The sequence below is a fragment of the Carcharodon carcharias genome, chromosome 8 (assembly GCF_017639515.1).
Source record: "Carcharodon carcharias isolate sCarCar2 chromosome 8, sCarCar2.pri, whole genome shotgun sequence".
Classification (NCBI taxonomy): Eukaryota; Metazoa; Chordata; class Chondrichthyes; order Lamniformes; family Lamnidae; genus Carcharodon; species Carcharodon carcharias.
The window spans coordinates 122,205,213-122,218,843 of NC_054474.1; the positions used below are offsets into that span (position 1 = coordinate 122,205,213).

The window sequence follows — 13,631 nt, forward strand, 5'->3', positions numbered from 1 at the left end:
GTAAGGGGCATGAGGTTGACAGGTCAGGTGATGAGCAACTTTTGCACACAGTAATATGGGACACACTGCCTGAAAGGGTGGTGGACGCAGAAACCCTCCTAAGATATAATAAGTATTTGGATGTGCAGGTGCGATGCCATGGCATACAAGACCATGGGGATAGTGATCGGAAATGAGATAGGGCGACTTTGGAAGGTGTTTGACATGCACATCTTCGAAGGGCCGAGGGACCTTTGTCTATGACCCACACGTCTGATTCTATCAGTCTGTGAATGAGCAACAATAACGAATCAAACAATCATCAGTGCTTTGGATTGTGGGAAGACAGAGCGGATGTCACTGTTGACCTCAAATACCTGGCCATTCCACCCCAGCCTCACCAACACCAGTGGACCTGGGCGCATGGCACCTCTCAAGCTTCAGGGCCTCCTGCTCGAAATGGCTTAAAATCATGAGCTGGGCCTGGCTGCCTCCAGTCCATGAATGCTCACAGGCATTGTGAGCATTTTTCTCCTGAAAAACAGAGAAGATCATTCATTGCGGCTAATCGCACATGGACTCTGCACGCGCACACCGCACCCCAACCACAGTGGCCCATATCAGGCCTCCAGTGCCTCCTCTCCCAGCTACTGCTGATCAGTACACCTGCTCCCTACAGCAGATGGTTCTTGGCCATGAGACCTTGAGGCCCCCCTTCCACCATCTCATCACTGTAAATAGGACATGTGTTGGAGTTCTGAGTATGTGCCTAGCTGCATCTCCTGCACGTTGCCCTCAGGCTAGTCATGTGCGACAAAGAGCAACACATGGTGTGGGGGGAACTCATCTCCTCATCAACCACATGCTAATGTAAGCATGGGCACTATCTGCTTGCCCAGCCAGCGTACAAGAAATGCCCAACATGATTCAATGCAGTCACGACAGTAAGACTTGAGGGGGGGGGCCTCAAAGGCTAAGGCTACCTGCTGGGTTAAATACCCAATGCCAACATGGTACCAACCCCTCCAGAGTGCAACAAATCATTGAAGCGCTTATGGCACTGGATCCAGGTGCGCTGCACCACGTCTCGGGAGCTCAACGCCTCCTCCCAGGCACATTTGGTCATGTGGGGGGGGGCCTCCTGCTCCCACTCTGGGGCACCAACACATCCCTCCATGCTGCCACCTCCTCGAGGAGGGCAGCAAGACAGTCATCAGAAAAGCGAGGGGCATATTGGCCCCTGCTGGCCTACCCTGCAGCCTGCCATGCTCCTGTGGCAGACCCCGCAGCCTGCCCTGCTCCTCTGCCCTTCCCTCCAGCGTGCCATGCTCAGCCGACCCCCTGTGGTGTGATCCCAACGTGGCCATTGTGAGCAGTTTACAGGAGGCGGCCAGGCTTTCCTTTAAATAGACGGCCGGGTCACCATTGGACCCGACGGTCTGTGCATGCCCACCGCAGCCCGCACACTCCTGCTATTCACGGCAGTCGGAAATGCGTTGGGTGGTCCTTAATTGGCCCGCCTGTGCAAAATGGCGGCACGGCCCCTATTGCGGGCGCCAATCGGGTCCGTGCCCGCCTGTGGCCGATCCTGCTCCGCCCTCCCACCAAACGGAAAATTTTGGCCTTGAGCTCAAAATCTACGCTAAGACCCAGTGCTATCAAGGACGGCTGCACTGTCAGAGATGCTGACTTTTGGCTGAGATGTTAAACTGTGGCCCCATCAGCCCTCTCAGGCAGATGTAAAAGATCCCATGGCACTATTTCAAAGATCAGGGGAGTTCTTGCAGGTGTCCTGGTCAATAAGTATCCTTTAATCAACGTCACTATAACAGATTATCATATTGCTGTTTGTGGGATCTTGTGACGTGAAAATTGGCTGCCACGATTTCTATATTCCAACATTGATTACGCTTCAAAAGCACTCATTGCATTCTGGGATGACCTTAAGTCATGAAAGACGCTAAATAAATGCAAGTTCTTTCTTTCTTGCCTCTCAGTAGGAAAGATCCTGTGTGAATTGGGCTCGTTATTAGTTTTGGCATTTCGCAAGTAGCTTCTTATGTTCAGTATTTGTTAGTCATTGCCATATTGAAGGGCTTACTTCAATGGGAGCTGACTCCCACTGTCCGATAACTGCTTGTGTGATAGTGGTGCCTGGGCAATAACAATAGAATGGCCCTTGTGACCTGAACCAGCTATTTGAGTCTTTCTCAAGATCTTCAAAGACAGACTCTGAGAGAAGATTTGGAAAGACAAGACTTGATACAAATCATGACCCTGTTATATCACACATCAAGTGAATGTGCAAAGCCATAGTTAACATGCTCACTTAACTCAATCAGAATCAACCCAGACCTCTGGTAGCACTATTGTCTCCAAGTGAGAAGGTTCACTGGCTGATGCTTCACTACTAAGTACATTGCATTGGCAAAGGTGATGTTTTCAAAAAGGCAATTAAACTGAAGCCTCATCAAACTGTCATGGGTGAGTGAATAGTGCTATGGGATCTGTTACAGCTAGGAAAAGGGAGTTGTCCAGGCCAACATTTATCCATCTTAACAACGTCCCCAAAATACAGATCAGTTGCACATTTATCTCTTCATTGTTTGTAGGACCATGCTTTCTACACACTGGCTACTGCAATTCTTTACACAACAGGGACAACATGTCAAAAACAATTCCTTAGCTATGAAGCACTTTGGAATGTCCTGAGGTCATGAGATGTCCTGTATAAAATATTAAATCTTTTTTATAAGTATCTTCATGTAATGATAAAAATTTTAAAAATGGGTGGAATTTTCCAGCCCCATCGCGGTGGGGGAGGGGCCGGAAAATGCAGCGAGCCGTTCAAAAGTCCATTGATTTCTGCAGGGCTGGAAGTTCCCATTGGCAGGAGGGGCCAGAAAATTCTGGCTGTTATGTTCTCCCACATTAGTGGGTCACCTTACTTGACTTGAACAAGAGGTTTTTTTATCTGTTCTGCTAGCATGTTTACTTTCTGAGCCTCCCTAGTTGTTTAAAAGCTTGGGGCTCCCCACGACTCTGTTTCAAAAAAGCCCTCTTTTCTCAGTTAGGGATCAGGGTTTCCCATCCAAATGAGCATGAGATACCCTTGAGAAGATAACAGTGAGCTGCCATTTTGACCAACTGAGTGGCTTGCTAGGTCATTCCAGAGTTAAGAGTCCACCATATTGCTGAGGGTCTGGATTTATGTATATTTCAGACTAGGCAAGGATGGTGGATATTCCTTTCCCAAAGGGTGTCTGTGAACCCTAAAGGGTTTTTGATCATTATTACTGAAACCTGCTTTTTATACCATATTTATTTAATGGATTGAATTTAAATTCCCTACCTACCTTGGTAGTATTTGAACCCATGTCTCCAGTGCAGGAGCCCAGACCTCTAGTTACTAGTCCAGCAACAACCATTATGCTACTATTCTCATGCACTTGGTGCCTGGCTGTCTTTTTGCAAATTTATAGAAATATATTTTGCTTGAACAACATTAAATGTAATGCTTATTTACTGAGCTTTTATCTTTGACAATGGTAAAAGAAATATTCTGCAACTCGACAAATTGGTGCAATCGCTTTCTGAAATTCTGGGTTGCTTTATGCTGTTGCCCAGTCCTCAGATATAGGACCTATTTTTAACATATTCCCAAAAACCACCTTCTTGCTACTTTCTTATACACAAACTTGCACAAAAACTCACACGCATTCACACGTGCACACATCAGCTGTGGCTCAGTTGGTAGCATTGCCTCTGAATCACAAGGTCTGCCATTTTCAAGTCCCACTCCAGGGCTTGAGCACAAAAATTAGGACTGATACTCCAGTGCAGTACTGAGCAAGTGCTACACTGTCAGAGGTGGCATTTTTCCCATGAGACATTAAACCAAGGCCCTATCTGCCTGCTCGGGTAGATGTAAAAGATCCCATGGCACTGTATTGAAGCAAAGCAGAGGGGAGTTCTCCCTGGTATTCTGTCAATATTTATCCCTCAATCAACATCACAAAAACAGATTATCTAGTTTGTGGGAGTTTGCTGTGTGCAAATTGACGTCCATGTTTCCTGCATTACAACAGCTTTCTTTTATTTATTCTTTCATGGGATGTAGGTGTCAGCAAGGCCAGCAGTTAATGACCATTCCTCATTGCTCTTGAACTGAGAGGCTTGCTAGGCCATTTCAGAGGGCAGTTAAAAGTCATCCACATTGCTGTGGGTCTGGAGTCACATGTACGCCAGACCAAGTAAGGAGAGCAGATTTCCTCCCCTAAAGGACATTAGTGAAGCAGATGGGTTCTTACGACAATCAATGATAGTTTCATGGTCACCATCACTGAGACTAGGTTTATAATTCTAATTTGTTATTTAAATTTAAATCCCATGTCCCCAGAGCATTAGTCTAAGCCCCTGAATTATGAGTCTAATGACATTGCCATTTCGCCACTGTCTCCGCCAGGTCTACACTTCTGAAGTACTTCATTAGATATAGAGTGCTTTGGGACATCTGGTGGTTGTGAAAAGTGCTATATGAATGCAAAGCCTTTCTGTTTTTCTCTTTTCACATGCACACAGGTGCACTTATGCATACACACACTTGCATATGCACATTTACTTGTGCACACTTTACTCACACTTGCATTCCCATGTGCACATGTCCATGTACTTGCAGACACACACGTGCACACACACACATTTACCTACATTTGCTTTCACATGTATCCTCACAAATGTACTTGCACTCAGTCGCACACTCAAACATATACTCACAAAACATACATGCACATGACTTCGCACACATAAATATACTTCACAAATGGAAAACAACAAAGAACTGGATGCTAAGACATGCAGGGACAGGTTAACCATGATGACCAGGATCAAAGGATGGGTGTGAGCAGGTTTATAAAGTTGGGCGAGAAAAGGGGGTGTTGAGAGTTTGGAATGAGATTTTCACATAAGGGTCAAGGCAACTAAAATCTCTGACATTGATGGTGGGTAAAAAAAAGTTAGTGTAGGATAGTGAAATAAGGTTCAAAGAAGCTGTAAAGAGAGTTGAGAAAATGGGGTGGATAGGGTAGAAAAATTGCATAAGAGGTTTAAGTTTAATATTTTGGGAGGGAATATTGATCACAACTGACAGCTCACAACATTTCCAGCCTACCTCGAACAAAAATTGGGCTCGTCAGCCTTACCTCTGCATATAGTCCTGTCTGCTCCCCTGACATATTACAAACTACACCCCAGAGCGTGACTGACACAAACTATACCACAGTGTGACTAGTGGATGTATTGTATTTGATTTTCAAAAAGTATTCGACAAGGTACCATACAAGAGATCATTGAACAAAATTGGGGCTAATGGGATGGAGGGAAATATCTTAGGATGGATTGAAGATTGATTAATGAACAGATAACAAGGAGTAGGAATACCACAAGGATCAGTGATTGGGCTTCATCTTTTTCAATTACTTAGATCAGGGGTCTGGGTATAATATGTCATGTTTGCTGATGGTACAAAAGTTAGGTTGGAAAGTAAGCTCTGAGGAGGAGGAAGAGAGGTTGCAAAGGAATACAAACAGGTTAAGTAAATGGGCAAGAACATGGCAGATGGAATATCATATGGGAAAATGTGAAGTTATCCACTTTGGTAGGAAAAATAGAAAAGCAGAATTTTTTAAATGATAAGAGACTAGGTATTGGTATTCAGAGGGAGTGGGGGTCCTTGTACATGAATCACAAAAAGCTAACGTGCAGGTACAGCAAGCAATTAGTATGTTAGCCTTTGTTACAAAAAGATTGGAGAATAAGAGTAAAGATGTCTTAGTACAATTATACAGGACATTGGTGAGATCACACCTGGAATACAGTTTTGGTTTCATGTCAAATCATGTTTTTGCATATACTTGGTGTATAAGTTGACGGCAGCCCCCATCCCCCCACCACCCACCGTTTCAGCCATGACATGCTATACACACATTAGTAGTCAGCCTCAATTTTTCACCCCATAAATGGCTGTTTTACTTACCGGTACCTTATAACTTGGTGCAGGGGATCAAGCAGGCGATACAGGCTGTATCGTGAAGGTGTGCAGGAGTTTAAGACATGCCCATAAAGAGCAGGCTCCACATACAAATGACAAAGATCGCACCCACCCACAATGGTGGATCACTCTTATACTCAGCATATGAGTCAACCCCTTTTTTGGAGAGTTTTTGAGGCTTCAATGGCTAATTGATATGCCGACATCTACAGTAATTAAATAGTTCTTTCAAAGACCCCACAGAGGCTCAATGAGCTGAATGGATCATCCACGTGAAATGATTCTCTCGCCTCAGATGCTGCCTGACCTGCGGAGTATTTTCAGTACATTCTGAAAATTTTTTATTTCAGATTTCCAGCATCTACAGAATTTTGCTTCTTTTTATTTTTATACACAGTGCTGCTAAAAGCTGTAAAATGCCATCTGAGCCAATACTGTCACGAAGCAGCTTTCCTCAGGGCTCCATTAGATTGTGTGCAGTTAGCCTAGTGACTACAGCTGCACATATCTCACCATAGGAGTAGCAGGCTGGCTAATCAGACACTGATCCCCAAGCAGTCCTGAGATACTATCCAATCAAACTCTGATCCCCAAAGCAGTCCTGAGACAATATCCAATCAGACTCTGACTCAAGTTGATATATTGACCAAACCCTGTTTCTTGCACCAATCAGAGCCTGATTCCCACACTAAGGCTAACATGCCATCCAGACAGATTCTAACTCCAACCCAGGCTTCGTACACTGTTGAATCAGACCCTATTTTGGACCTTTTCTCAACATGTTGTCCAAAAATAACTAACCTCAGTCATCAGAAAGCAAGTATAGGGCTGAGGAGGTAGAATTAATGCAATTCTGCACATATTCATACTTCCAGCTAAGGCTCACTGGTGGAACTCTATTACTTTAACTGTCCGTTAACTGTCAATTCATGTTCGTTTCTCGAATTTATTTTTAATACAAACCTTACCATGCAATATTTAACCAATGTGTGGGTCTGTTTTAAAGATCACTCAGGGAGCCCGAGTTGCTGTGGCAACATGCACTTTTCCATGCACATTGTAGTCTGGAGCTATGGATTGTGATGGTAGAGGCTCCAAAATTCTTCCCATCACCTGGCTGATCTGAAATCTCTCCTGCTCTTACCGCCTGCCACTGGAGTGTGTCAGAAGGATTTACAGGTTGAAACTCAACCTGTTTGGCCACGTTATGAACACACCTTCCTTGGCTATCATGTCCTGGAGTGGGATCGATCCCAGAGTTTTTAGGTCAGAGGCAAGGACGTTACCCACTGCACTAGAAGACTTCCCATTCAACCAATAGCCAATCATATTCAGCCCTCACCCTGTAATATTCAACCTACACCAAATCATATTCAACTCTGACCCTTCAATACTCAACCAACACCTGATGATAATCTGCCCAAACCACCTTGCAATGTTCAACTCCCAAGCTGCCGTATCCTGCAATACCAAATTATACCCTGGAGCACAGAAACTATACACTGAATTACTCAAATTAAATCCTGCAATAACTTGCAACTGTAATTACATATATTGCACTCTGCAATATTTAAATTACACCTAAAATACTCAAACTATATTCTGCAATACCCAATCTACACCTTGAAATAGTCAAACTATAATTTGATATACTCAAACCACCCAGAAATACTCAAATTGCACCATGAAATACTCAATGTTCTCCAAAATACACATACCATATCCTAAAACACAGTGAAATACTCAAAATGGCATTGAAATATTCAACCCACAGCCTAAACTTCAGCTTTCCCCCTTTTAATATATAGCCTGCTTCAATGATAGTCACTATGGAGCATGCTGTATTCTGCCTGTTGTCTACACCATGCAAAGCTGAGACAGCACCCTGTGCTATCTAACCTGCATTTGTGATATCATGACTGTGATCTGCAATCCGCAGCTAGTAGCCAGTAGTACACTGTCTGGTGCCTGTGGTTAGTGCTACACAATCTTGTACCTGTGGTTAGTGGTACACAGTCTGATGCTCATGGTTAGTGGTGCACAGTCTGGTGCCTGTAGTTTGTAGTACACAGTCTGGTGCCTGTGGCCAATGGTACACATCCTGATGCCCATGGTTAGTAGTACACAGTCTGGTGCCTGTGCTGAGTGGTACATGGTCTGATGTCTGTGGACAATGGTACACAGTCTGGTGCCTGTGGCCAATGGTACACAGTCTGGTGCCTGTGGCCAATGGTACACAGTTAGGTGCCTGTGGTTAATGGTACACAGTGGTACCCATGGTGAATGGTACACAGTCTGGTGCAAGTAGCGAGTGGTACACAGTCAGGTGCCTGTGATTAATGGTACACAGTCAAGTGCCTGTCATTAACAGTATGCAGGCTCGTATTCACCTTGCTGTCTCCATTTTTTAGTTTGTATCCCCTGCTTCTCAGTTTGCAGTCTGCGAAATGCAGCCAGCTCTTCTGAGAACAGTTTGGGAAATATTTTAACAATAAAATTCCCGATGAACATTTAAACTTTTGGTGTAAAGTGTGGGGAAGGTGGAGTGAGGAACCCACTCACAGACACCCCATTATGTTGCAGTGTCAGTCTCTGCACCAGTGTCCACCAGTCATTGTTGTGATTTAACCCTTTGCTGAGAGGTGCACCACTTGTTTGCTTAATCCTTTGACAACTGTAGTAGCACAAAGACAATTTGAAGGTCTAATATAGAGTTTATTCACAGAATACAATCAATAAAGAAACATTCTTTGTGTTCCTAGCACTGCTCTCGGCGAGCTCTCCAGCACTGACTGTTACCTTTGGCAGGAGGTGATCTATACACCTTATTTGAAGCCAAAGACAAGTATTTCTCCATCATATTGTGTTAAATGTGTTAACGGCTTTTTGGAGCCCAAGGTCAGGATTGTGGGGTGGGGCGAGGAGCAAAAGCAAACCCAATCCACTCGGACACACAGGTGAGAGCAGCCTTTATTATCTGGTTACTGTGACTGACAGGTTGGTGTAGAAACAAATGGACTTTAACCCTTTTCAGCCCAGCTTCCCCCAGAACCACAGGGGGCTGCGGTGCTGTTGTGCAGAGGCAGCTGAACCAGGTGGCTGACTCCTGGTGCTGACTTTGGCTGGGCTGACACTGCACAAAAGCTATCAATGTGCCTTTGACGTCAGGGAAGTTAGAGGCAGGTCTGTGGCTTAGGCGAGGATGTTCGCGATTAAAAATAAGTGCTATTAAACCCTTCTCTCTTTATCTAAAGATCAAAATCTAAAATTCAGGTAAAAAAATATGTTCTTGCCGGATGCGGCATTCTGGTGAAGGATTGAGGGCACAGGGCAGGGCCTGGGATGGAATGGATCTCAACAGGCTGGCTAGGCCTGGGCTGGAATGGGTCTCAATAGGCTGCTGAATACTGTGGCGTGGATCTAGAACACATTAAGCTTTACTGACCTAGAGAGGGCAACACTTTAAGATGCTGCATTGGCAACGGTTTTAGGCATTGTATAATACTGGGGTGGAAAAAGAAGCAATTCCGAGGTCAGAGTCAAATATGTGCAGGTTGCTTGGCAACACTGCCTCTCAGACAAAACTATCAAGACAGCATAATACTTGCCACTCAATTTGAATTTGATACCTTTGATTTCACAGAAAACACAGAAACTCCCAGGTGAGATAATGCAGTTATAGATAATTTACCATATAGGCTGCTGAGAAAGCACAGCAAGTTGTTCAGTCTTGGAGTAATCCTTTTAGTCGCAAATGTTACTCTGCGGTAGGGAAAAGGGCTTTCCCTCTCCTTCTACATGATCACACAGGAAGACAGTGGGTTTCGGAGCTGGCAGCTGCAGGCCGCCCCGCAGTATTGCTGGAAGGTCTGGTAGCAGCTGCGGTCAGCCTCACCGCCCCACTGGCCTGGATTGGTGGTGAGGGCTTCAGCTGGCAGCCGGGCCAGGATGCTGGTGTTGACGGCCAGGGCCGCCAGGCCATAGTCGGTGAAGAGGACGGTCTCCCGGCGGCAGGTGGGGCAGGAGATGAACTTGTATTTGGGGCAGGACTCATAGAGGATCTGCAGACACTCCTCGCACACTGAATGTAGGCAGGAGAGAATTCGTGGGCGCTTGTTGATGGCGTTGTACACGTGGCCACAGGTGGGGCATTCCAGGGGCTCTGAGGTGGTGGACTGGTGAAGTACATACTGATTAACGATGACCTCGTCTGATGGTGTCTGTCGGTGGTAGCACATCTCTGCACTGGCCTTGCGGTGGCCTTGGACAAATTTCTCGCGACGGGGTGGTGTCCTGGCCAGTCCACTCGGGCTCCGGGCCTTTTCCAGGGTGGGGACATCGGTGCAGGCCTGGTTTGCGATGATCTCTGATTCTAGGGGCCAGGCGCACTTTCCGACAAGCGGGGGCTCCCGGACGCACTGCGAGGGCCCGTAGCGGGCCTGTGAGCTCGGGCAGTCCGCAAACTTCTCCGCTGGCACAATCTTCACCGCCTCCATCTTGATGGCAGCCTGCTGTTGTTTCAGGCACGCCATGGGGAAGGGGGATGGGAGTCCACGCTGCAGCTAGGCAGCCTGCTTCACAGGCAGGGGCTGTACTCGCCTCGCTGTCTGACCATCTCTGCACCCTGCAGGCTTCCCTCTGTGCACCAAGATTCTTCACTATCCATACAGTAGGGTCAGGCTGCAACACAATCAGCAAGAAACATCCTGAATCCTTTGCACAGTCTATACTGGATCCAAACACCCTGCTCTTTATCTAGTGAGGCTAAGGTCTTTGTGTCAGCTTTACAACAGCACGATCTGACTCCTCTTCCTCAACTGGACTCTCAAATGCTTAGCAGCAGTGTATGCTGCAATATGAAACAAGAGCAGGCATGCACTGCAAACATGTTCCAGAAGAAACCTCTATGACAGAACTGAGTGAGCGACAGAGAAGCTCTCACTCACTGAGGAAATCTCTCAGCTAAGGAATACTGAGCTGTTTGAAGACGCTTGCTTGAATCATGTTACCTGCACTTATAGTCAATCTGGTGCTTCCAGTTTCCAGTTGAGAATAGCCCTCCCTCCAGCAGCAAAGTGTCCGTCTCTGTTGATAGTAAGGGCAGTGGCTGTTCTGCAGCTTGTTCTCTCTCTCTCTTGCTCTGTCTCTCCGAGCCCTCTGTTTACCTCTGATGGCAGTATTGTCTGCAGCAGCACTGCAGTACTGCAGCTAGCTCACATTTCTCTCATTCAGCACAGCGTGGGAGCTCCAGGCCGCAGTCCCTCAACACAGGCTACCTCTGCAACTGAAGCCAACCTCTAGCTGCTTGCCTTTTTCATTCATCTGTCTAACCTTCAAAGGGCTCTTGCTGTGGTGCAATCGATGCTGAGAAAGCAGAGGATGATGCTGTTGCCATTTCCTTCCTGAGTCACAGTGGCTTGGTGCTGCTACTGCAAGAGAAAGCAGCTATTCCCCTGAGCACTTCACACCCTCCTAGCCAGCGAGGTCACCTCTAGATAGTTCACACACTTAACCCCTCCACTCTCCCTCTGTGTTCAATATTGACTGCTGTCTCTTGGCACCTCTGACTATCTCTGCAGTTTGATAACGGGCAATGACGAAAAGGAAACAAAATTTGTTTTCAGTCCCTTTTGAAGTCTGACGTGTTTTCACCCTCAAAATGTCTTGAGACACTGACATTTACAGAGCATCTGTAAGAATAGCATTAGATTTTTCAATACAGAATTGGGGAGCTGACAAACTGTTTAATCTCATGATTGCCATGAAAGACAATTAAAGTGAATGCTTTTAATTCATTGGGGTGTTGCTGGTAAAGGTGGAGGAAGGCTCACAGTTCAGAAAATCACACAGATCCAGATTAAGAGAGAAGACAAGGTAAATCAGGAAGGTGTGAGAAAGTAACACCAAACTTGATTTTTAAAAGCCTGTTGATTATAGCGTGAATAGAGGTTCCACACAGCACCAAGTGCACTGAGGTCCGCAGCCAAGTTCAGTAGGATGCTTAATCGCAGCCCATGAGAACAAGCTGGGCTAAACAAAGATAAGGAAAACTCAGCAAGAGTAAAGAATTAACTTTGGCTAATGAGAACAAGGTATGAGACACACAGGGCAATAAGAACATCTGAGGCACACAGAGACAATGAAAATGTTCTTTAAAAGCTAAAGCATGTTTGGACTCTTCCTCAAATTAATGGGCTAAAATCTCTTCTTCTGGTGTTAGGGTTTGTAAATGCTTGAACCCGTTGAACTCAGAGGCTATGTTACAAAGTGCACAATATTAGAATAACCATAGAGTGGCATAATTTGACCTTATGTTGGAAATTTCACTCTGCAAGATATCAGATATGTGAAAATATGACATTGCTACTTTGGGGAGTGATGGGTGGCTTGTGGTGAGAAAGATCCTTCCTACACGGCAGGAGTCTCAACCCCTCTGCATGTTGCCCTCGAGGTGGCTGTAGTGGGGAAGAGACTGTTATTCACCTCCTTGTGGAATTGTGCCTTTGCAAAGAAGATCTGGAGAGAGATGCAGTAGTTTTTGTCGAGGCTCATCCCAAGCAGTGCTCTGACACAGGACTCTGTGCTCTACGGGCTGTTCCCAGGGACACACACCAAGACAAACATCAACTGCAGCTGGAGGATCATCAACTTGGTGAAAGACGATTTTTGGTCTGCCCGAAACTTGTTGGTCTTCCAGTGCAGGGTTGTCCCCAACCAAGTGTTGCAGACCAGCACATTCCAAGACCCAGGACTACGTGCTGAGGGACTCACTAAAGCTTGGGGCAGCCGCCGCAAAGACACAATGAGAAAAGATCACGGTCTACGACTTTTCAGCCATAGTGCACCGAGGGGCTGGGCATTGTATGGACCCCTCGGACTGTAGGACTCACATTGAATATGTGCAGTGAATATTACATGTATCACAATTGTATGAAGCACATCATATTGCAACATGATCTACACAGACAACTTAAATACCATTGCAATGTCTGACTGTCTGTTATGACCATTTTGAAATGTCTGTAATGTTCCTTGATTGTATTGAAGCACCTCAGGGTGTGACATGATCTATGTGGAAAACTTGAATATAATTGCACTTTTTGTGATGGCCTTTTGAAATATTTTGTAAGGTTCTTTCAAATATTTTATGAATAAAGTATATTTTTGCCAAAAAAAAATGAGGGGGGGAGATCAGAAATTGGTGACCCATCCCACTGCTTAATGTGGACTACAAAATCCTGCCCAAGGACATTGCCAGTCTGGTCAAGTCTGCTCTGGAGTTGGTGATACACCCCGATCATACGTGCACTGTACTTGGCAGGAAGAGCTCTGATAGTCTTGTGGCACTCATCAGCTTGGATCAGGAGAACGCCTTTGACAGAATATCACACACCTACATGATGGATGTGCTCTCCAAAATGTGGTTTGGGGAGAGAATCTGCAATTGGATCAAAATGCTCTACACAAACATCAGTTGCACAGTTTCAATCAATGGGTGTGAATTGGGGAACATTCTGATCAAATCTGGAGTCAGGCAGGGCTGTTCTCTCTCCCCCATCTTGTTTGTGTGTTGTATTGAGCTTTTAGCCGAGGCCATCAGGAA

General features: G+C 45.7%; 1 protein-coding gene across 2 annotated transcripts; it reads right to left on the reverse strand.

The window, feature by feature from the left end:
* Window positions 1–406: 406 nt before the first annotated feature.
* rnf208 (ring finger protein 208) lies at window positions 407–11,490 on the reverse strand. 2 transcript variants are annotated; one of them, XR_005943707.1, is made up of 2 exons: window positions 9,720–11,490; window positions 407–513 (listed from the first exon to the last, which is right to left on the reverse strand). XR_005943707.1 is itself a non-coding variant. In XM_041192958.1 (2 exons), exon 2 carries the CDS (start codon window positions 10,558–10,560, stop codon window positions 9,823–9,825), a length of 738 nt encoding a protein of 245 aa, XP_041048892.1. In that variant the 5' UTR covers window positions 10,561–10,708; window positions 11,038–11,490; the 3' UTR covers window positions 8,723–9,822. The 2 variants fall into 2 exon arrangements, 1 of the variants encoding a protein (XP_041048892.1); XM_041192958.1 differs by lacking the exon at window positions 407–513 and having other exon boundaries at window positions 8,723–10,708; window positions 11,038–11,490.
* Window positions 11,491–13,631: the final 2,141 nt, after the last annotated feature.

Coding starts and splice junctions, on each gene's coding strand:
- rnf208 (XM_041192958.1), bottom strand. CDS start 10,560: ATGGCGTGCCTGAAACAACAGCAGGCTGCCATCAAGATGGAGGCGGTG.